The sequence below is a fragment of the Erinaceus europaeus genome, chromosome 1 (assembly GCF_950295315.1).
Source record: "Erinaceus europaeus chromosome 1, mEriEur2.1, whole genome shotgun sequence".
Taxonomy (NCBI): Eukaryota; Metazoa; Chordata; class Mammalia; order Eulipotyphla; family Erinaceidae; genus Erinaceus; species Erinaceus europaeus.
Window position 1 is genome coordinate 110,074,600 of NC_080162.1, and position 21,293 is coordinate 110,095,892.

The window sequence follows — 21,293 nt, forward strand, 5'->3', positions numbered from 1 at the left end:
AACAGACACCTGTAGACCTGCTTCACCGCCTGTGAAGCAACTCCCCTGCAGGTGGGGAGCCAGGGGCTCCAACCAGGATCCTTATGCCAGTCCTTGTGCTTTGCACCACCTGTGCTTAACCTGCTGCACTACCGCCCAACTCCCTAGTGCTGAATTCTTTCAACTTTTATTGTGGGCTCCTAGAATCCACGGGACCCTGGGAGGATTTACTGCAGCCTTTGTCTCCAGATGCTCACATGTGCATTTTATGGTCCTGCCAGGCAGAGAGATGCTGGTGCACTGGTGCTTCTGGCCCTCTTCCTGGCTCCCTGCAGGAGCAAGGGGAGGGGCTGCTATTGGCTTTCCTCTAGAGGAACCTTTTCCTAAGCAGCCCAATAGCATCAAGTGAGAGTGGTACTCTGGTATCTCAACAGAAAATAAAACTTAGGGGGCCGGGAGTTGGGCGGTAGCGCAACGGGTTAAGTGCATGTGGCGCAAAGCGCAAGGACTGGCATAAGGATCCCGGTTCGAGCCTCCGGCTCCCCACCTGCAGGGGAGTCACTTCATAAGCGGTGAAACAGGTCTGCAGGTGTCTTTCTCTCCCCCTCTCTGTCTTCACCTCCTCTCTCCATTTCTTTCTGTCCTATCCAACAACAACAATAATAACTACAACAATAAAACAAGGACAACAAAAGGAAATAAATACATATTTTAAAAGGGGGGGTTCCTCCAGGATCAGTGGATTCATAGTGTTGGCACTGAGCCCCCAACAATAACCCTAGAAGCAAAAAAAAAAAAAAAAAACTTAGGGGGCTGGGTGGTGGTGCACCTGACTGAGTGCACATGTTACAATGTGTAAGGACCTGGGTTTGAGTTCCCAGTCCCCACCAGCCGGGGGAAAGCTTTGCAAGTGGTGAAGCAGTGTTGCAGGTGCCTCTCTGCCTCTCTCCCTCTCTATCACCTTTTTCCCTCTCAACTGCTGGCTGTCTCTACCCAATAAATAAATAAAAGATTAAAAAATTTAAAAAGAAAAGAAAAGAAACTGGGAGGGGCAGTGGCATACTCAGTTAAACGCACATATTACCAAGCTCAAGGACCCACGTTCGTTCGAGCTCCCGTTCCCCAGCTGCAGGGGGTCTGCTTCACAAGCAGTGAAGTAGGTCTGCAGGTGTCTATATCTCTCTCTCTCCCTCTCTAACTCCCCTCTCCTCTCTCAATTTCTCTCTATCCTATCTAATAAAAATTAGAAAGAAATAAAGGGGGGATGGCTGCCAGGAGTAGTGGATTTCTAGTGCTGGCACCGAGTCCCAGCAATAACCCTGATGGCAATAAAGGGAAAAAAAAAAAAGAGAGAGAGGGGCCAAGCAGTAGTGCACCAGTTAGACGCACATAGTACGAAGTGCAAGGACCCCGGTTCAAGCCTCCGTCTCCCCACCAGCAGAGGAATAGTTTTGCAGGCAGTGAAGTAGCTCTGCAGGTGTCTATCTTTCTCTCCTCTCCGTTTCCGCTCCTCTCTGAATTTCTCTCCGTCCTACCCAAACAACAGCAGCAACAACAACAACAATGGGAAAACAGTGGCCACCAGGAACAGTGGATTTGTGGTATAGTTACCAAGCCCTGAAGGCAAGAAAAAGAAAGAAAGAAAGAAAGAAAGAAAGAAAGAAAGAAAGAAAGAAAGAAAGAAAGAAAGAAAGAGAGAGAGAAAGAGAGAAAGAGAGAAAGAAAGAAAGAGAGAAAGAGAGAAAGAAAGAAAGAAAAAAGAAAGAAAGAAAGAGAGAAAGCAAGAAAGCAAGCAAGCAAGCAAGGGGGGGGTCGGGCGGTAGTGCAGTGGGTTAAGCACACCTGAAGCTCAAGGACTGGCGTTAAGGATTCTGGTTCGAGCCCCCGGCTCTCCACCTGCAGGGAGTCAATTCACTAACTGTGAAGCAGGTCTGCAGGTGTCTATCTTTCCCTCCCACTCTCTGTCTTCCCCTCCTCTCTCCATTTCTCTCTGTCCTATCCAACAACAACATAAATAACCACAACAATGTTAAACAACAAGGGCAACAAAAGGGAAAATAAATAATAAAATAAAATAAACTTTTATACCTGAGGCCCTGAGCCTCCGGTTTCAATCCACACCACCACCATAAGCCAAAGCTGAGCAGTGTTCTGGTAAAAATAATAAGCTATATATAATATAAATATATATGTAGATAAATAAATATATATATATATGTAGTAAAACTTAAATGGCAGAAATTTGAGAACAGTGCCTAACTCTGACAAGAAATCCTAAGAACAAGCAAAGCAAAACAAACAACCACAAGGAGAACAAAGAAAACACAGCGACTAAGGGCTGAGGAGACAGTTTAATGGTTATTGAAGGAAACACACTAAGGTCTGACCCCCACCCTCACAGAAAGAATTTCTCTCACTGAAACAGACTGAAGGGGACATGCTGGGAATAAGCAGACCCCTCTCCCACACGGGAAAACGGATCCTGTTCCTCCCTGCATGGGATTCATCCACAAGCAAGTAGAAATACCCTTGAATACTTCAATAAATCTAAGACCACCATTCCTGCCCACATTACTGAAAAGAGCCTTGAGCCAAGAACCTATAGAAGCTCACCATCCTGTCCTAGGGCAGTTCTCCTCTGCTCCCCCTGGCTGAGCTCTCTTGCTTCCCTGGCCAGGTCTCCTAAGCTCTCTCTGGCAGGGGCTCTCACTTCCCCCAGCTACTACATTAAGACATCCCTTTGTCTACAGACCTGACTCTACTTGTCTCATTTGTGTCGCATAATTCTGAGTTATACAAAAGACTTTCATGTTGGGGCCAAGTGGTGGCGCACCTGGTTAAGTGCATACATTACAGTGCGAAAGGACCCAGGTTCAAGTTCCTACCTGCAGGAGGAAAGCTTCATTGAGTTATAAAGAAGGGCTGCAGGTGTCTCTTTGTCTCTCTCCCTTACTACCTCCTCCTCCCCTTTCAATTTCTTTCTTTCTCTATCCAAAAATTAATTAATTAATTAAAGTTAAAAGGGAAAAAACTCACAGGGAGTAGTGGATTCCTTGTGCAGGCACTAAGCCCCAGCAATAACCCTGGCCAAAAATTTAAAAAGACCCCCCAAGGGGGTCGAGCGGTGGCGCAGTGGGTTAAGCGCATGTGGCGCAAAGCGCAGGGACTGGCGTAAAGATCCCGGTTCGAGCCCCCGGCTCCCCACCTGCAGGGGAGTCGCTTCACAGGCGGTGAAGCAGGTCTGCAGGTATCTATCTTTCTCTCCCCTTCTCTGTCTTCCCCTCCTCTCTCCATTTCTCTCTGTCCTATCCAACAACGAATTGCCTCAACAAGGGCAATAATAATAACCACAACGAAGCTACAACAAGAGCAACAAACGGGGGGAAAAAAATGGCCTCCAGGAGCGGTGGATTCATGGTGCAGGCACCGAGCCCAGCAATAACCCTGGAGGAGGGAAAAAAAAAAAGACCCCCCATGCCTAGAGATCAGGAAGTAGTGCACCAGGTTAATTGTACATAGTGGATCAGTGGAAGGATAACAATTCGAGTCCCCAGCTCCCCACCTGCAGGGGAGTCACTTCACAAGCGGTGAAGCAGGTCTGCAGGTGTCTGTCTTTCTCTCCCGCTCCCTGTCTTCCCCTCCTTTCTTGATTTCTCTCTGTCCTATCCAACAACAACAGCCACAACAATGGAAAAAAGATAGCCTTTGTCAATATTTCCATTTTATAAATACTTTTTTTAAAAAGATGGCTGCCAGGAGCAGCGGATTTGTAGTGCAGGCACCAATAACCCTGGAGGTAAAAAAAAAATATTTAAAAAATACTTTCATGTTTTAAGCTCTAAAAATCCCAGATTCAATCCCCAGCACCACCATAAACCAGAGTTGAGCAGCATTCTGATGGGGGGGGGGGATAAAAGGGAGGGGAAGGGGAAAGAAGAAAACAAGAGAAAAGACAGAAAGCTAAAGTTCTCCTCCCCTAAGAATCAACTTTACAGGGTGCTCTGGAGAAAAACAGCAACCCAGGAGGCACTGAAAGAACACAGAGCAATATTGGAAATGTACACTGGGGCTGCTGAAACTCCAAAGCCTTGCATGTTTGTGGCTGCTCTGAGCACTGAGAGTCCCACCCTGGATTCCCCAGAAAGCATCCTCTGTGCTGAATCTCTCCCAGCCAGACACCTGACCAGATGGAGGTCAGAGCAGACACCTCGAGCCTTGAGCGTATCTCAGTTTTCGTGCCTGTTCCCATGTAACAGACCACTCCAAAATTCAGTCACTGAAGAAACAACTGTAATTTCTCCCTCCCTTACTTTTTAAAAAATATTTTTATCTTTAATTATTATTAGATAGAGACAGAGAGAAATTGAGAGGGGAGGGGGAGAAGAAGAGAGACAGAGATACAAGAGAGGAAGAGAGACAGAGAGACACCTGCAGCCCTGTTCCACTGCTTGTGAAGCTTCCCTTCTGCAGGTGGGGACTAGGGGCTCGAACCCAAGTCACTGTGCACTGTAATGTGAGCACTTAACCAGGTGTGCCACCACCCGGCCCTCTCCTTCCCTTTCTATCTTCTCCTTCCATTTCATTTTCTCTCTGTCTCTATCCAATAAGTGAATAATAAATAAAATAATTAATAAATCTTTTTAAAAAATAAAGATCAATTTGCCACTTCCTCACCTGCAGGGAGGGTCTCTTCATGAATGGTGAAGCAGGTCTGCAGGTGTCTCTCTCTCTCTCCCATTCCCTCTCTACCTCCTCCTCTCCTCTCAATTTCTCTGTATTATCAAATAAAATAGAAAGAAAAAAATGGCTGCTGGGAGTGGTGGATTTGTCATGCAGGCACAAAGCCCCAGCAAGTACCCTGGTGGAAATAAAAAATAAAAATAAAGGGCGGGGGTAGATAGCATAATGGTTATGGAAACAGACTCACATGTCTGAAGCTCCAAAGCCCCAGGTTCAATCCCCCACATCACCATAAGCCAGAGCTGAGTAGTTCTCTGGTAAAATAAATAAATAAATAATAATAAAAAAATTGATCTGATGTGGGGGAGATGGAGGGAGCAGAGCAAAGGGCATAGAGTTTCCCTTTAAGCTCTGCTAATAGGATTCTGGACGGGTATCCACATGGAAAAATCAGGAGAGGGGCCGGTGGTGGCACACCTGGTTGAGCACAGGTTACAAGGCACAAGGACCCGGTTCGAACCCCCTCCCAGGCCCCACCTAGAGGGGAAAAGCTTTGTAAGTGGTGAAGCAGTGCTGCAGGTGTCTGTTTCTCTCCCTCTCTCCCCCCTTCCCTCTTTATTTCTGTCTCTATCCAATAAATAAAAAGATAATAAAAATGTAATACATTAAGAAAGAAAGAAAAAGAGAGAGAGGAAGGAAGGGAGAAACAAAGAGAAAGAAAGAGGGGGTCTCACAGGGCATGAGGGGGCGCTGTCTGCAGCGCAGGTTCCAGCCTGAAGGAGCAGCTGCGCGAGCAGTTCTGTGACCACCCGTGGAACACCGGAGGACACGTGGCTACAGAACGCCGCCTACGGGGACCTGCACAGGCCCCACCCCTTGCTCTGGCTCCTCACCTCACCTGCAGCGGCCGCTGGACATGCGGGGGCTCCCTGGGTTGCGCTACTGCTGCAAGGCCACCTTGGGCACCCACTGATGGCCTTCGGAGTGTCCTTGACCTCTTGCAGGACCCGCAGGGAGGTGGACCCCGATGCCCAGTGGCTCTTCCTGGAGGCCAGAGGTGAGCAGCCGCAGGCTCTCACGTGCCCTGGGCAGTGTCACCCGACAAGAGACCATAGAGGTACAGAACCGAGCTGGGGAGGTAGCTCAGTGGCTAAGGCGCAGGACTGGCAGGCCTGAGGGTTCAGGTTCGACCTCCGGCACTGCCTGTGTCAGAGCTGAGTGGGCCTCAGGTCTCTCAGAAATAAAAATACTAGGAGTTGGGCTGTAGCGCAGCAGGTTAAGTGCAGGTGGCACGAAGTGCAAGGACCAGCGGAAGGTTCTGGGTTCTAACCCCCCGGCTCCTCACCTCCAGGGGAGTCGCTTCACAAGCGGTGAGGCAGGTCTTCAGGTGTCTTTCTTTCCCCCTCTCTGTCTTCCCCTCCTCTCTCCATTTCTCTCTGTCCTAACAACAACGACATCAATAACAACAACAATAAAAAACAAAGGCAACAAAAGGGAAAATAAATAAATAGATAAATAAATATTTAAAAAGCAAAATACTTAAAAGCCAGCAAAAAAAAAAGTGTTGAGAAAAGAACAGAAAGGGAGACACAAAGCCAAAATTGACTGAGTTTGGAGTATTGTCCCAAAGTAAAAAAAAAAAAAAAAATTCTTGGGGGAGGGGAAGGGTAGATTTTCAGCTTCACTAAGGAGGGTGGGGGTAGGGACACACCTTTGGTAGTAGGAATGGTGCTAATATACACTCCTATTAACTTATAGTCTTATAAATCACTAATCAATATGAGGGGGAAAATAGATTGAATGTCTCAAACTTTTTGATGCATAGACCCCAGTTCTGAGAAGATATTCCTTCAGTCTAATCACTTAAAGTCTCAAATTGGTAACCTGATTGAATTTTAATAGTGGTCTTAAATTGACCTTTTTTTTTGAAATATTAAATCACCTATAATCTTAGACCAGGGAGACCAGAAGCAACTGGTCTTTTGTCAGATATAAAATGCAATTATTTGTACAGCAATACAAATCCACTGCTTCCGGAAGCCATCCCCCCACCTTTTTTTTTTTTTCCTTTTTAATTTTTATTAGGACAGAGAGAAATTGAGAGAGGAGAGGGAAACAGAAAGGAAGAGAGATAGATAGCATTAAATGACATAAAACATGACAAGGTCTTGTATGGTACACTAAATCCTAACCATGGGATTTTCAAATTCCCAAATAACTTGGTTATAATTATAACTATCTATTGCCTTCTTAAACTCTAAGACAGCAGGAAACTTTCCCATTCTCTATAAAACCCATTTTTCTACCAGACCTGGAACCTCTGAGGCTTGGCTCATTTTCCTTCATGCTTCTCTTGATGCCTACCATTTGATACTGCATCTGCTGATCTCAACCAAATCAATGAAACCAGTGCCACCTCTACATGTTTCACTTTGGACTGTGTCCAGAGATGCCAGGCATGGTAATTCGAGATGCCAGGCATGGTAATTCAACTTTTCAGCTCCATAACTGTTCAGCCAAGCTGCAGATGCTACCATGATGCCAACCTGACTTCCCTGAGCAGACGACCTCACCAATGTGCCCTGGGATCCCACCTCCCCAGAGCCATGCCCCACTAGGGAAAGAAAGAGTCAGGTTAGGGGTATGGATTCACCTGCCAATGCCCATGTCCAGCAGAGAAGCAATTACAGAAGCCAGACCTTCCACCTTCTGCCCTCCATAATGGTCATGGGTCCATGCTCACAGAGGGATAAAGAAAAAAGAATAGGAAGGCTTCCAGTGGAGGGGATGGGAAGCTCTGGTGGTGAGAATTGTATGGAATTGTACCCCTCTTATCCTATGGTCTTGATGATCATTATTAAATCAATAAAAGGGCTGGGTGATGGTGTACCTGGTTGAACATACATGTTACAATGGGCAAAGACCTAGGTTCAAGCCCCTAGAGCCCCCACCTGCAAGGGGAAATCACTGCAAGAGGTGAAGCAGTACTTCAAGTTGTCTCTCTCTTTCCCTATCTCCTCCTCCCTTCTCAATTTCTCTCTGTCTCTAGCCAATAAATAAATAAATAAAGATTTTAAAAAATTAAATCAATAAGGAGTCAGGCGGTAGCGCAGCAGGTTAAGTGCACGTGTCATGAAACACAAGGACCAGTATAAGGATCCTGGTTCGAGCCCCTGGCTCCCCACCTACAGGGGAGTCACTTCACTGGAGGTGAAGCAGGTCTGCAGGTGTCTATCTTTCTCTCCGCCTCTCTGTCTTCCCCTCCTCTTTCCATTTCTCTCTGTCCTAGCTAACAACGGTGACATCAATAACAACAATAACTACAACAACAATAAAAAACAACAAGAGTAACAAAAGGGAAAAATTAAAATTTAGAAAAATTAAATTATTTTTTAAAAAAAGAAAAAAATCACAAGAAGACTCCATCAGTTTCAGAGAGTCTAGCATTTACTGAAGCAAATCAGAAAGAGGAAAGCAAGAGAAAATACACACAGGCAGGTTCAGGCCCTCAAGAGAGAAAGAGCCCCAAGTTTCCTGGTCCTCCTACTTGTATAGTGTGTGTGTGTGTGTGTGTGTGTGTGTGTGTGTGTGTGTGTGTGTACTGAGACAGACCCTGAGGGGATTAACTGCAGTCATTGTCTCCAGGTGCAAGCACACTTGTATTCATCTGCATTTTATGACCTTAGCCAGGTGGAAGGGGAAATACTGAAGCAGGTACAGACATTTTGGATCAGGCCCCTCTTCCAGGCTACCCAAAGGGGGGAGGGGGAGGGGATTGCTTGCTAATGCCCTTCCAGCACCCTCCAGGAGTCTCCCTAGGCAGTCTTCTAACAGATTGATTAATGAGAAAGAAAGGAGAAAGGAGGGAAGGAGGGAGGGGAGGAGGGAGGGAGGGAGAGAAATAACACCATAGGACCACTCTGGCATATGTGATGTTGGGGAATCAAACTCAGGACCTCACAGCCTGGAGGTAGTACAGTGTATACTAAGTGTTGGACTCAAAAGCATGAGGACTCGAGTTTAATCCCTGGTATCACATGTGCCAGGGTGATATTCTGGTTCTTTTCTATCTTCCCCACCCATCCCTCTGCGATAAATTCAATCCAGATTCAAACCTCAACATCACATGTGAAAAGCTTTGGTATTCTCTGTTTTCTTATTTGTCTGTTTTGTCAAGTTTTGGGCTTCCCCATTCCAGGGTGACTTTTTAAAATTATCTTTATTTATTTATTGGATAAAGATAGACAGAAATAGAGATGGGAAGGGCAGGTAGAAAGAGAGACAGAGAGACACTGGTAGCCCTGCTTAACCACTCAAAAACTTTTCTCCCAGCAGGTGGGGACTGGGGACTCAAACCCGGGTCCTTGAGCACTGTAACATGTGTGCTCAACCAGGTGCAGTCCACCTACCTACCCCCTCGGGGTGATTTTTTTTTTTACACTATCCAAGTAAGCTGTATTTATTTTTTAATATTTAACTTATTAATTATTGGATAGAGACAGAGAGAAGTTGAAAGGGGAAGGGGAAATAGAGAGGGAGAGAGAGACACCTGCATCCCTGCTTCATCACTTGTGAAGCATTCCCCCTGCACAGATGGGGACCAGGGGCTTGAACCTGGGTCCTTGTACACTATAATATGTGTGTTTAACCAGGTGCACCACCACCTGGTCATAAGATATTTTTTCAGGGCCCTCTCCTTCTCTCTCTCTCTTCCTCTCTTTCCCTCCATCTATCTGAATGAAAAAGTGACCCAGGATGGTTAAATTTCCTGCTCCACAAAAATAATCAAACCTTTGTCTTACTCTGAGGATAGTACAACAAACCTACTGGCCAAAGCGAAGCCCCAGACAACCCAGAGCCCAGGGTGAAAAGAGGGCCTCCCAGCTCCTGGTGTGAAAAAGGGAAAGTCACATAGCAGAAGGGCAAGAATAGCAAGAGAAGAGGGGGTCTGTGACTGTCTCTACCAGGTGAGGATTCACACTGCCTCTGAGTCTAATGGTTATATCTCTCATGCCTGAGGCTCTGAGCTCCCAGGTCCAAACCCTAGTACCACTTTAAGCCAGAGCTGAGCAGGGATCTGGTAAAAACCAAAAGGAACAAAAAAAAAAAAAAAAAGCTTGTCACCTAACCATGGCTTGACCTAGGGAAAGTGGCTAAATATAGCTCTGCCACATTATCCCCATGTACAGAGAGGAGAATCACAGTCCCCAAAGGACCAACAAAGTAAAAGCCTAGTCAAATGTTCCTCCTAGTTTCAGAGAGGGAGAGTTAGAGGGAGAGGGAGAGGGAGATAGAAGGGACACCTTGATGTGATGCTACTTCACCATTCATGGGGCTTCTGGTGCAATGCTTGGTGCTCCTGTGGTGTGGGGGAGGGGCTTGAACCCGGCTCATCTTGCAAAACAGAGCGTGCACTCTACTAAGTAAGCTATTCCCAACCCCTCAATAATTGAAAGAAAGCAAAACCAGCCTTAGTGACCTACTAGGCAAAAGAGCTGGGCTGCAGAAGGGCACCTTCTGTTTGCACAGAGGTGGGAGGGAGGATTGTAGTGAAGCCCTGTTTGTTGTTTGATTTCATTTTAACCTTGTACCTGTAAATCTGCTTCGCATGTTAAGAAAAAAACGATTCAGGTCAATGTGGGGGAGGGATATGGGGGGGAGATGCAGAAGGGGTGACAGGGGAGGAAACTTCAGGGGCAGGGCCAGCTCGGGCCACCGCCCCTACCCATTATGACCTCCCTGGCTGTGCCAGGGCCTTTGTGACAGGAGTCACTGAGGAGGACCCGTAAACTGTGACACCAGAGGGCCCTCAGCAAGAGGGTGGCAGCTTGGCCCAGGCCAGAGCCTGGACCTGGGGTCAGGACGGGGTCACAGGGAGGGATGGAGGGGCCGAAAACCCTGAACCCCTGTGGCCACCCCCATCCCCAGTGCCCTCAGGCCCCACCTTCTAGCAGTCATGGAGGATGCCTGGACCGGCCCTGCCAGGGCTTTGTAAGGTGGCCCTGCCTGGTGCCCCTCTCTTCCACTCACTCCATGGAGTTGACAAGGCCTTTCCCCACACTGGGAGCAGGGGGTGGGGGGCCCAGAGTAGGGGGTGAGGCACCCGGGAGCTTTATTTCAAATGATGAGGGAGAGATGCAGGGACAGAGACCAAGAAACCCAGAGGGAGTGAGACAGGGGCAAGTGGAGGCAGGGCTGCAGTGGGGCTGGCACATGCAGGCTGGGCGAGAGCAGGGGCCGCCCAGGCAGGGGGTGCCTACTAGCCCAGGGTCCAGAGTCTGCCAGGACCGGTCCCTTATACAGAGGCCAGGGACCCCAGCAGAGCAGTCCTTCTTCCAGCTGGAACAAGAGAACCAGAATCTGGTGAGCAAGGCACCCCAGGCCCAGAAGCCATCCCTGAGTCCCTGCACCCAAGTCCCTGCCACAGGTCTCCAGCCACTCCCCTCTGCTCAAAACCCTGTCCCAGCATCACTGCCTCATTCCCCTGCTTGAGAAATGGCCATGACAGTGCTCTCATCTCTCTGAGGCCTCCATACCCACCCCCCCACCCCCCAGAAAAGGCAGAACCAGGATCTGCGGGAGCAGCTAGGGGCCTTCCTGGGACCGGGGCAGCAGTTCCTACCCCTGTGCACTGAGCACTCAAGCTGCACCGGCCTGGCCTGGGTAAGTGTGCCGCACATGCTGCAGCCCACCCTGTGTCCACTGCTGCATGCCCACAGGGACAGCATGGGGCCCTGGGCTGACCCACATCTTCTGCAGTGCCCAGAACAAGCTGGCTCCCGGGCCCTGGAGGACAGGGCACCTGTGCAGCTGCTGCAGCAGGAGCTATGTCGGGGAGAGGAGTCCTTCGTGCAGCAGTCGCAGGTGGGTCCCCCCTTGCTGGGCTGGGCTGGGCTGGGCCCCAGGGTGGGAGGAAAGCATTAACCACACACTGGCCCTGCCCCTGCCCATGCCACACTCTACACCACCCCCAGAATGAGCTGCAGCAGATCCGGCTATCCTTTGAGAGAAAGAAGATGGCCATTACTGAGGTACTGAGGTGCCCTCCAGGATTAGGGGTGGGAGGTGGCACCTGGGGTGTGACTCAACCTCTCCCCTTCTGCCAGGTGTGGGATGGAGTGGCAGAGGTACACATGGCCCTGAACAACCAGGCCACCGGGCTTCTGGTAGGTCCCCACCAGGCAAAGCTCAACATATGGGTGGTAGCGGGGAGGTCAGGGCTGGGGGACCTGCTTCCTCTTCTCTGCCCTCCCCTCAGAACCTCAAGAAAGACATCCGGGGTGTGCTAGACCAAATGGAGGACATTCAGCTGGAGATTATGGGGTGAAGTGTGGGGTCAGGGGCCTCCAGGTTGCCCTGCTCAGATTGGGGTGGAGAAATCCTGACACCCAGGCTGGGTGGTGGTGCATCTGGTCGAGTGCACATGTTACAGTGCTCAAGGACCCGGGTTCAAACCCCCAGTCCCCACCTGCAGGGAGAAAACTTGTGAGTGATGAAATAGAGCTGCAGGTGTCTCTCTGTCTCTCTCCCTTTCTATCTCCTCTTTCCCTCTCAATTTCTGGCTGTCTCTAACCAATAAATAAATACATGATAATAAAAATTTTTAAAAAGGGACCACGTGGTGGCCCACCTGGTTGAGAACACATGTTATAGTGTACAAGAACCCAGGTTCAAGCCCCCAGTCCTCACCTGCAGGAGGAAAGCTTTGCAAGTGATGAAGCAGGTCTGCAGGTGTCTCTCTTTCTATCTCCCCCAGCTCTCTCGGTTTCCGGCTGTCTCTATCCAACAGATAATTAAAAAAAAAAAAGTACTCCTAACACCCCCTCCCCCTCCCCCGGTTGGGTGGGCCTGAACTGGGACCACCGAGCATATGACCCTGACTGTCCACCCCGCCCCCACCCAGGGAGCGTGCTGAGTGCCGCACCCAGGCCAGGAAGGAGCAGCAGCTGGCGTGCGTGGCAGTAAGCCCCTGACCCCGGGGACCCCACTAGGGGAGGGGGAGAGGTGATCTTGAGCGGAGGAGTCCCCCCCACACACACACCTCCCCCCCCCCCATAGGAGCACCACCTGCAGTAGGTCCTGGGTGAGGGAGGGGCGAGAGCATCACTGAGGCTTGGGGGACAAGCCTTGACCCCACCCCCACCCCCACCCCCACCCCCACCCCCATCCCCCACTTCCCCCCCAGCAGAAGGCGCAGTCCAAGCTGGGATGTCCGGAGGGCCTCAGAGGCCAGCTCTGGTAGGTGGCCATCTGGGCAGAGCCCACCCTCCCAGGCCCATCCCCACTGGTGCCCCCGCCTCCTGACCGCCGCCACCGCCCACAGGCTGCTGGCCCTGAGGCTGCTGCTGGGCTCCCTGTTGGCCTGCACCGCTGCCTACGTGTACGTGGTGGACCCCGCGCCCTTCGAGGGCTTGGTGCCGCCCCTGCTGAGCCGTGCCGCAGTCTGGAAGCTGCGGGCCCTACTGGGCCCGTTCCTGCGCCTCGAGGTGGACGACTTCCTGCCCTTCTAGGCCGGATGCTCAGCGGCCCCAGCAAGGAGGAGGCCAGGCGGCTGGCACTGCCCCGAGTGCTCGGCAGCCACACCAGCCCCCGCCCGTGGCCCTGCCACCCAGCATCCCCGCCTGGAGCTGCGGAGAAGGGTGGAGGCGGGGTCTGTCCTGAGGGCTGGGCCTGCAGCTGGACATATAGTCGTGACACACTCTGCGTGTGAGCTTGTTTCCATGGAAACGAAGGTGGGGTTGCTGCCTCCTGAAGCCCATCTCCTAGCGGTGTGTGTGGGGTACCCTTAGGGCCATACTACCCTCCTCCCTTCTATGATCTGTCCACCAACTGGACAGCAGCAGCTCTACAGAAAGTCCCCAGTCTGACCACAGAGGGCTCTAAGCAGGAAAAGCAGCTGGGGACAATGTAATGATTGTGCAAATGGACTCTCATGCCTGAGGCTCCAAAGTCCCAGGTTCAGACCCTAGTACCACCATAAACACACACACACACACACACACACAGAGAGAGAGAGAGAGAGAGAGAGAGAGAAGAAAACAAGGGAGGGAGGTCCCTAGGCCTCACCCTAGGGTCAGCCCCACATATCCCCTCCCCTCACCTCCCAAGAACTTCAGGTCAAGGACTCAGTCCTCAATTTCTTGACCTACTGAACTCACACCTCTCCTTCAAGTTGCCCTCAGTCTGACCCACAGCCTACCCACAGCCCCCAGCCCCCATCCCCTGTCCCTGCCTCCAATCCCCAGGTCCCTGCCAGTCCAGCCTGCTAACATTGTCCCAAGGCTCGGAGGATTTGGAGGGAGTAGGGTGTGGGGGACACATTGGTGGACAGAGACATAAAGGTAAAACACCAAAAATTTTTATTGAGCATTAAATTGGGGCTGGGAGGAATACCTGTGAGAATAGAGAGCTCTGTGGCTTATCATCCCCAAGTGGAAGAGATAGAACTTGGGGTGTCTGGACCCAGAGGCTCCGGGCTACAAGCCTTAGAGAGTCATCAACAGGAGTCCCCACCCCATCAGGGTCTCTGGGGCTCCCCAGACAGGGGGGCTCCAGTAGGTTAAGGCATCTGTTCATGTGCTAAGGTTGAGTGGGAAGGGGCGAGTGCAGTGACCTGCAGGGACAGCCTGAGACCCCACCCCCACCCCAGCCCAACCCACAGAGGCCTGGGCTCCTTGGGGAAGAAGTGGCATCTAAAGTGCTTGGTTGGGCAGGGATCAGGGTGCTGGTTCAACACCCCCAGAAGGCCGTGCTGGTCCCAGCAGCTCCAGGGAGGACCCCCTCCCCTGCCTGGAACATTGGGCCCCCTGGGCAGCAGGTAGGGACTTCCTGAGGTGGGTGGGCACAAATCACAGGCCCTGCTGGGCTGGTGGAGAGGGACCCCTAGGATCAGAGGCAGCCTGTCCCCCCCCCCCCCACCTCCATGTGGGCATTTGCCTTAGGGATTAGACCGTGCAGGCCCTGGAGTTGCCAACTTGGTGTCCCGCTCGGGTCCCGAGAGGCTGGGGAAAAGGCTGGAGGCTGCAGAGTGCAGGCGGCACACAGCCGCACGGGGGGGCATCCCAGCAGCCAGGCTCCAGGGGACCCGCAGAGATGGGTGGTCCTCGTGGAGGCCAAGGTGGCACAGATGCAGACCAGGGGGCACCCTGGGCTGGCCACGCCAACCCCATCCACGGCTGCAGGTGCTGATCCGCCCCCTGCGGGCCGCAGCGTCCCAGGAGAAAGAAGCAGAAAGGTGGAGGTCAGCATAGGGTGGGCAGCCCTGGGTCCAAGCCCAGCTAGCCTCGCTGCTGGCACCTCAACTTCCATCCAGGCTGCCTTGGCCCTCAAAAACTCTGGATTCCCAATGGCCCCCACCTCTAATATCTGGCAGGATACAGAATATGGCAGCCCCCATCCACAAAGACTGAGTGCCTGGGGGACCCCACATGTACCCCTATTTTACTTGTCCTCCAGCCCTTGTGTTACTATGGGATCCCCCTTGGACAGATGCTGTTCCAAACTTCTTCCAAATGCCCTGTCACTGCCAGGGGTGAAGCATATCTGGGGGGCCCTCATGCTTGTCAGCCAAAGACCTGTCGGCTGGTGTCACCTTTCAGGCCTCCATCTCGGCTTAAGCCACCAGAAATGCCCACATGGAACTCCTGATCCTGCATCCCGGCCGCCTCTGCAGCCTGCCCCCCACTCTGCCCTCCACCCTGGGAGCCACTGTGTTGGCAGTAACAGCTCTGGTCTTACTCAAGGAAAGGATCAAAATGACTCTTTTTCTTTTTTTTTTTTTAATAAAATTATATATAGATGTAGATATAAAAACATAAAACGGACACAACGCAAGCGGACGCTGCCGTGTGCTTACTCTCGGGCCCCTGGCGCTGGGTGCAACTCTGACACCCCCTCCCCTGAGTGGGTGCCAAGGGTCCCCGGGGCCAGACCCAAACTGCAGGGTGTGTGTGGGGGGATTAGACCTCCAGTCTAGCAAGGAGAACAGAGCCTCATCCATTGGCCCCGTGGCAGTGCTGAGCCCTGTGCTGGCTCCCGCCCCCATCGCCTCCCACAAGAGCATAAAGCTGAGAGGTTAAGGCTTCAATGAAAGCAAGGTGGTCCCCAGGGGATGGGGCCTGAGGGGGCCCGAGTATGAACACAGGGGACATGGCATGGCAGCTCAGCGCACAGACATGGGGACGAGCCCACCAATGGGGAAAGACGGGACACACGGAGCTGGGACCCCACCCATGGCTGGCTGGCTGGCCATCTGTCAGAGCTCTGTCAGAGCAGGCTGGGGTGGGGCTCCCCACAGAAGAATAGGCCTTGCTGAGCTACAAGCTTCCAGTGGGTCCCTGAAAGGCAATGGGTTAGGAGGGGTTGGGGCAGTGGGGTCCTCAGTCCAGGAGAGGCCCATGAGCTCAGGCCTGTGGACCCAACTGTAAGGGGAGAAGGTAGGGATGGGAATGGTGACAACCTGGGGTGGGGGCACAGGGGCAATCCATGCAGATGTGGTCCAGGCCCCTCAGCTGTCCCCTCCACGGTGCAGGGCACCTGTACAAACCCCGCAGCCCTTGGCCTGCCCAACCCCCACTGAACAGGCGGCTGGGTGGGGGGCAGGCATGAGAGAACCGGCTCTTGGAGGCTCAGCTTGCTCTCCTGCTGTTGGATCCGTACCAGGCCTAAGCCTTCTCCTCTCCTGGGACAGTGAGGGGACTGAGGCTGGGGTTCCTGGTCCCTGTGGCGCCACATTGGAGGGGTGGCAGTCAGTCCTCACACCGAGATCTCGTACGTGGTCCCACCCACACCGGACACTTTCTTAACAAGTGTGTGCCGGGCGGGGCTGGCGATGGGTCCTGGGGGGCCAGCGGCAGGTCCCAGGCGGGCCAGGCCAGGGGACTGCCCATTAAGCTTACTTGGGGGGGTCTTCAGCTGAGGGTGGTCCCTGCATCAAAACAAGCACACACATGCACACATACGGTGAACAGGGGACCATGGCAGGACAGAGGCCACAGGGATGATGGGACAGACAACACAGATGCAGACTGAGCCCTGGCAGGCTCTGCCCTCTGAGCTTGAAGATACCTCCAGGACAAAGTGGTGGGTCTGGGAGTGCAGAATCAGCCAGAGGGAGGCAGTGCGGTGGGGTGGGGGTCTGTGCTGTCACATGGCAGAGGTCGAAGGTACTGTCACCCCCTCCCAGGCCCCTTGGTTCCTCCCACAGGTACTGAGGCTGAGCAGCAGGAGGCTGTGTAGACACTGGCAAAGCCCCACACCTGCTTGCCCTGGTAGCCCAAGCTGGGGAGCTCCATGCTCTGTGGTCCTTTCCATCCTCCTTGCTGGGAAAATGAGGAGCTGCCCTCCTGCCCTTGGCCCAGCCAGGCCTGACTTCACTGCCTAGCTCCCATCATGTCCCTCCCTCCCCACATAGCTGCTCCGACAAGGCCTATCACCACCACCCCTTGCCAACTGACTGAGCAGTGATTCTGCATCTGAGGATACCCCCAAGATGCCAAGATGCCAGTGGGAGAGCATACAGAGCAGGTCAGCTCTCACACCCAAGCCCAGCCCTGAAGTGGCAGGCCCAGCACCCTCAGTGACCTACTGCCAAGGGCCTGGAACCAGCCTGACTCCTCTAACCGCCACCCCCACCCCCACATCTGTTTCCATCTCTGTGCCCATGGGAAGAGCCCTGCCCCAGCACCCCAGCTGGTGGGTGTTGCACGGTGATCCCACCCCACCCACCCCAGCAGCAAGAAGACAGTGGTACCATCTCGAGAGGAAGATGTCCTGGGATCCCCCATGTGCCAGGCCTGTGCCAGCTCTGGGAGAACTGGGAGCATGAGGCCCACAGTGTGAATCCTGCTTTCATTTGGGCTGCCAGAGGCCTCCAAGGCAGTGTGCCCACAACTCCCTCTGCCCCCACATAATCCAAGAGAGCTTGGCCAAGCTCCCACTCCACCCCCAAGGGAGCTAGATGCCTGCCCCACCCTGGCACCCACCTCTGCATGGCCAGCGAGGGCGGCGGCTCCGGGAGGTCTGTGTGGATGAAGGCGACAGCTTTGGGACCCATGTAGGAGGGTGAGCGAGGAGTGCCAGGCGGGGAGGGTGGCACCTGGCGTGCCGGCGACCTGTGCGAGCCACTGCTGGGCCGGGGTCCTGGGGCGTTGTTGTTGGCCAGGTCTGCCTGCAGGGAGGAGGAGGAGGTCCGAGGTGCCCGGCTCACGGCGCTGGACAGAGAGGACATGGAGGTCTGGAGTGCTGGGTTGCGGGCACCGCCAAAGCCAGGTCCGGCCACCAGGTCATCACGGGAGCCATAGCGCAGCACGGGCCCACGGGGCCCCTCTGACAGCACGCTGGCCTGCTGCAGGCTGTAGGAGCTGGGTGCGTCGTAGACCCCGGAGTCCCCGAAGAGTGAGTCAGCCTGAGAGCGCAGCAGCCGCTCTCGCTCCTCCCTGTCCTTCCGCTCCTGAATGGAGGCCATGATGGTCCTGGACAGGTTGTCGTAGCGCACAGGGGAGGGCTCCCGGGGCCGGGGACCCAGGACAGGGCTGAAACTGCGGGGCGGTGGCCGAGGTGGGTCGCCAAGCACCCCTGGGTGCAGGTAGGGTGAATGGTAGCCAGCCATACTGGCTGAGGGGTGGGCCGGGCACGCGTGGCCCCCGGGCGAGCTGGGGTTCAGCAGGCTGTCGTAGGACAGGCTGCCATTGCGGTTGGGCAGTGCGTGGGGGGCAAAAAGGCTTCGGTGGGGTGTAGGGGGTGCCCCCTCGGAGCGCAGGGGCTGTAGTGCCATGTGGTCCCCACCCCTTCGGCCTGTGGCCTTGAGGCTGAGTGAGCGCAAGGCCCCTGAGAAGGTGTCAGCGGCGCTAAGCGGTGGGGACGGTGGGTAGGCTGTGTGCAGGCCCCCGGGTGCATAATCAGGGAGGTCCAGGCTGGGCTCTGACGCGAAGTCCAGGCTGTGGATGCTGTCTTCCCCCAGCGTCAGGGAGTCAGGGACCTGGAACAGAGGCGCAGGTTTGCCCTGGGCCACCCGTCACTTCCTGCATGGCCACCAGAAGGCAGTCATACTGGCCATCCCAGAGGCAGCACAGGCACCAAGGTGTCCCCAGCAACCCTCCACCATGCTTCCTTCCCCTTGCTCCCTCCACCCCCAAAGGAAGGAAGCAGGGGGAGCAGAGCAGAGCAGCAGCAGCAGCAGCCCTCCAGAGGTATCTCCCTGGGGAGTCGGGGTATAGGCCTGGGGGAGGGGGTGGCAAAGTCTATGCATCTTGCAGTCCCCTGGGAGCCCCCCAGTCCAGGGGCAGTCAAAGGGATGGAGGGAAATCAGCCTCTGAATGCCTGTGGTTCCACCAGGGTATGAGGCAAGGACAAGAGCCTGCAAGCATAGCAAAACCCGACAGATGGTTTCGCTCCAATGAGACTTCAGAGGCAAAGAGGAGGCAGGCAGTGGTGCACCTGGTTTAGCACACAAGGACCTGGATTCAAGTCCCTGTTCCCTTCCTGCAAGGGGGAAGCTTCACAAGTGAGGAAGCAGTGCTGGAGGAGTTTCTTTCTCTCTTTTACGTATTTGTTTTTTATTATCTTTATTTATTTATTCAATAGAGACAGCCAGAAATCGAGAAGGAAGGGGGTGATAGAGAAAGAAAGAGACAGAGAGACACTTGCAGCACAACTTCACCACTCGAAAAGCTTTCCTCCTACAGGTGGGGACTGGGGACTCAAACCTGGATTATAATGTGCACTCAACCAGGTACACCACCACCAGCTCCCACCTCCCGCTTCCAACTCAATTTTTCCGTCTATATCCAATAAATAAATAAATGAAATTGAAATAAAAGAAGCAGGGCTTGGGGGGGGCATAGTGTTTATGCAAAGAGACACTCAAGCCCGAGGCTTTGAAGTCCCAGGTTCAATCCCCTGCACCACCATAAACCAGAGCTGAGTAGTGCTCTGGTCAAAGTAAAGTAAAAGCAAGGAAGAGGGATGAGAATAAACCCTTGGCCTAGATGAGCTAGTGGCAGGACACTCACAGAGGTGGGCTAAGGGGGCTGGGGGCTCTGTGCCCTGTGGTGGCAGGGGACAGTGAGTACTTCAGTGGTAGAGAAGCATGCTGGCACACATTTAGGAGAGATGTCAAGTTGACTGTTGAGACAATATTTCATAAAACAACACCCCCAATAAAATTAACAAAAAAAAAAAAAAAAAAGGAGGGGAGGAAGGGACCTTGAAGCTTAGAGATGCTATTAGCTTCAGGGCATTTGGCCAACCTGCTAGAAGCCCACGTGGGTGGCAGAACAATCCCTGGAAGGAGACAAAGTGGGCGAGGACATCTAAAGCACTACTGTTCCTGAGCAGGCTGGCACTCCACAGAGGCCAACTCACTGCCCCTAGCAGGCAGGGTGGGCAGGGCAAGGCCTGGGTCCTGGATGGAGGGGAGGGGCAGCATCTAGGTGCCCTGAGCCCAACCCTGCCTCCCTAGTGGATGTGAAGGAGGGCTGGCAGCCCCGGGGAGTTTCCAGGGCTCCCTTGGGCTGGAACACACATTTGACATGGGGGGGGGGGGGACCAATATGTGTGCTTTCTCCAACAATCTCAAATTCCTTAGAAGCCTTCCCATGGGCCTTAAAGAATCCTGGGGGCAGCCACCTTGCAGACCTCGGGAGCACAGGCCAACAGGGAAGGCAGGGCCAAATCAAACTTACCATCTCCCCACCAACTAGGAAGCCCTCAGGGTGGGGTCCAGCCAGCATCCAAGGGGTACTCTACAACCCAGGCATGGGGTGGGGGACACCCAGGGGAGGAGGCCTGCTCACCTGCTCCCCAGGTCCACAGAAGGGAGTCTTGGGAGCAGTGGGAAAAGCAGGGCGGAACTTGTACATGGCTGGCGTTGGGGGGCTGGTCCTCTGCACTGACAGAGTGCTCTCTGGGGAGGAGAACCACATTTAGGCTGGAGGGTCACCCAGTGCCCTATTCACCCAGGCTTGGCCACCCCCCACCTCACCAGCACTGGTTGGCCGTGGAGTTTGCCGGTCGCTGATAAATGTGCTGGCCTCTGCCTTCGGGGGCAGTGGGGGCCCCAGGTCCAGTGGTTTTTCATCAAGTCGGTCCAGGCTGCCCTTAGACTGGGAGGGGGCACAGTCAGTGGGGGTAGGGGGAGGCCAGGGTCAGGGGTTCACCAGAGTCTTCCTTCCTGGTGCCCTGGGTCCAGATCCTTGCCACAATTTCTTCCACCCCCTCCCCAATCTTTCCGTTGGCCTCAGCTTTTAAGCACCTGCCAACATAGTTGTTTTCTGCTGTCAAGGGTCTGACCATTGTCCCATGCCCTGCACCAGCACCAGGCCCCCACCTTGCTGTGGCCCAGGCTAGACTTCAGCCCGTTGTCACTAAGTTTGACCTTGAGTGGTGCAGCTCGCTCCAGGAGCTCCGGTCGAAAGAAAGGTGGCTTCAGCCGAGCTGCTAGTGGCAGTCGGGGTGGCTCCACCACATACCTGGGCAGGACAGGACAGGGCAGGGCAGGGCAGAGCAGGGCAGGGCAGAGCAGGGCAGGGCAGGGCAGAGCAGGGCAGGAGGTCAGTGGCCTGGGAAGCCCAGCACATGCACAAGTATCAAGGGTGGGGGCAGGCTTAGGGTCTGTAACTACCCACCCCAAACCC

The 21,293-nt window shown here is 53.6% G+C and overlaps 2 protein-coding genes and 1 long non-coding RNA gene across 6 annotated transcripts in view; 1 reads left to right on the forward strand and 2 right to left on the reverse strand.

Annotated features, from left to right (window-relative positions):
- On the reverse strand, window positions 1–13,168 carry LOC132539096 (uncharacterized). Its single transcript, XR_009550407.1, has 3 exons — window positions 13,038–13,168; window positions 10,920–10,998; window positions 1–308 (listed from the first exon to the last, which is right to left on the reverse strand). It is a non-coding gene; the product is annotated as an uncharacterized LOC132539096 (long non-coding RNA).
- CCDC188 (coiled-coil domain containing 188) lies at window positions 10,349–14,002 on the forward strand. Of its 3 annotated transcripts, XM_060193228.1 has the most exons (9): window positions 10,349–11,022; window positions 11,215–11,322; window positions 11,419–11,523; window positions 11,634–11,690; window positions 11,766–11,825; window positions 11,918–11,982; window positions 12,563–12,620; window positions 12,845–12,897; window positions 12,983–13,287. In XM_060193228.1, the coding sequence occupies exons 1-9, from the start codon at window positions 10,540–10,542 to the stop codon at window positions 13,167–13,169; spliced, it is 1,176 nt and encodes a 391-aa protein (XP_060049211.1). In that variant the 5' UTR covers window positions 10,349–10,539; the 3' UTR covers window positions 13,170–13,287. The 3 variants fall into 3 exon arrangements, with proteins under 3 accessions (XP_060049211.1, XP_060049205.1, XP_060049221.1); XM_060193222.1 differs by lacking the exon at window positions 12,845–12,897 and having other exon boundaries at window positions 12,983–14,002; XM_060193238.1 differs by lacking the exon at window positions 12,845–12,897 and having other exon boundaries at window positions 12,563–12,610.
- The window catches only part of ZDHHC8 (zinc finger DHHC-type palmitoyltransferase 8), a 15,315-nt gene continuing 8,023 nt past the window's right edge, over window positions 14,002–21,293 (reverse strand). The window contains exons 7-11 of one of the 2 annotated variants that reach the window (XM_016192699.2): window positions 20,987–21,128; window positions 20,642–20,762; window positions 20,454–20,563; window positions 17,643–18,637; window positions 14,002–14,855 (exon numbers count right to left, since the gene is read on the reverse strand). In XM_016192699.2, coding sequence (XP_016048185.1) covers window positions 14,597–14,855; window positions 17,643–18,637; window positions 20,454–20,563; window positions 20,642–20,762; window positions 20,987–21,128 — 1,627 coding nt within the window. In that variant the 3' untranslated portion in view covers window positions 14,002–14,596. Of the gene's footprint in view, window positions 14,856–15,418; window positions 16,586–17,642; window positions 18,638–20,453; window positions 20,564–20,641; window positions 20,763–20,986; window positions 21,129–21,293 lie in introns of those variants that run through there. The other variant, XM_007533385.3, reaches the window with a different exon arrangement.

Excerpts from the sequence above, each read along its gene's own strand:
- CCDC188 (XM_060193222.1), top strand. The coding sequence starts at position 10,540 with ATGGAGGGGCCGAAAACCCTGAACCCCTGTGGCCACCCCCATCCCCAG. Across the intron at positions 11,524-11,633 it reads CCTTCGTGCAGCAGTCGCAG|AATGAGCTGCAGCAGATCCG; the intron begins GTGGGTCCCCCC and ends CACCACCCCCAG. Across the intron at positions 11,826-11,917 it reads ACCAGGCCACCGGGCTTCTG|AACCTCAAGAAAGACATCCG; the intron begins GTAGGTCCCCAC and ends CCCTCCCCTCAG.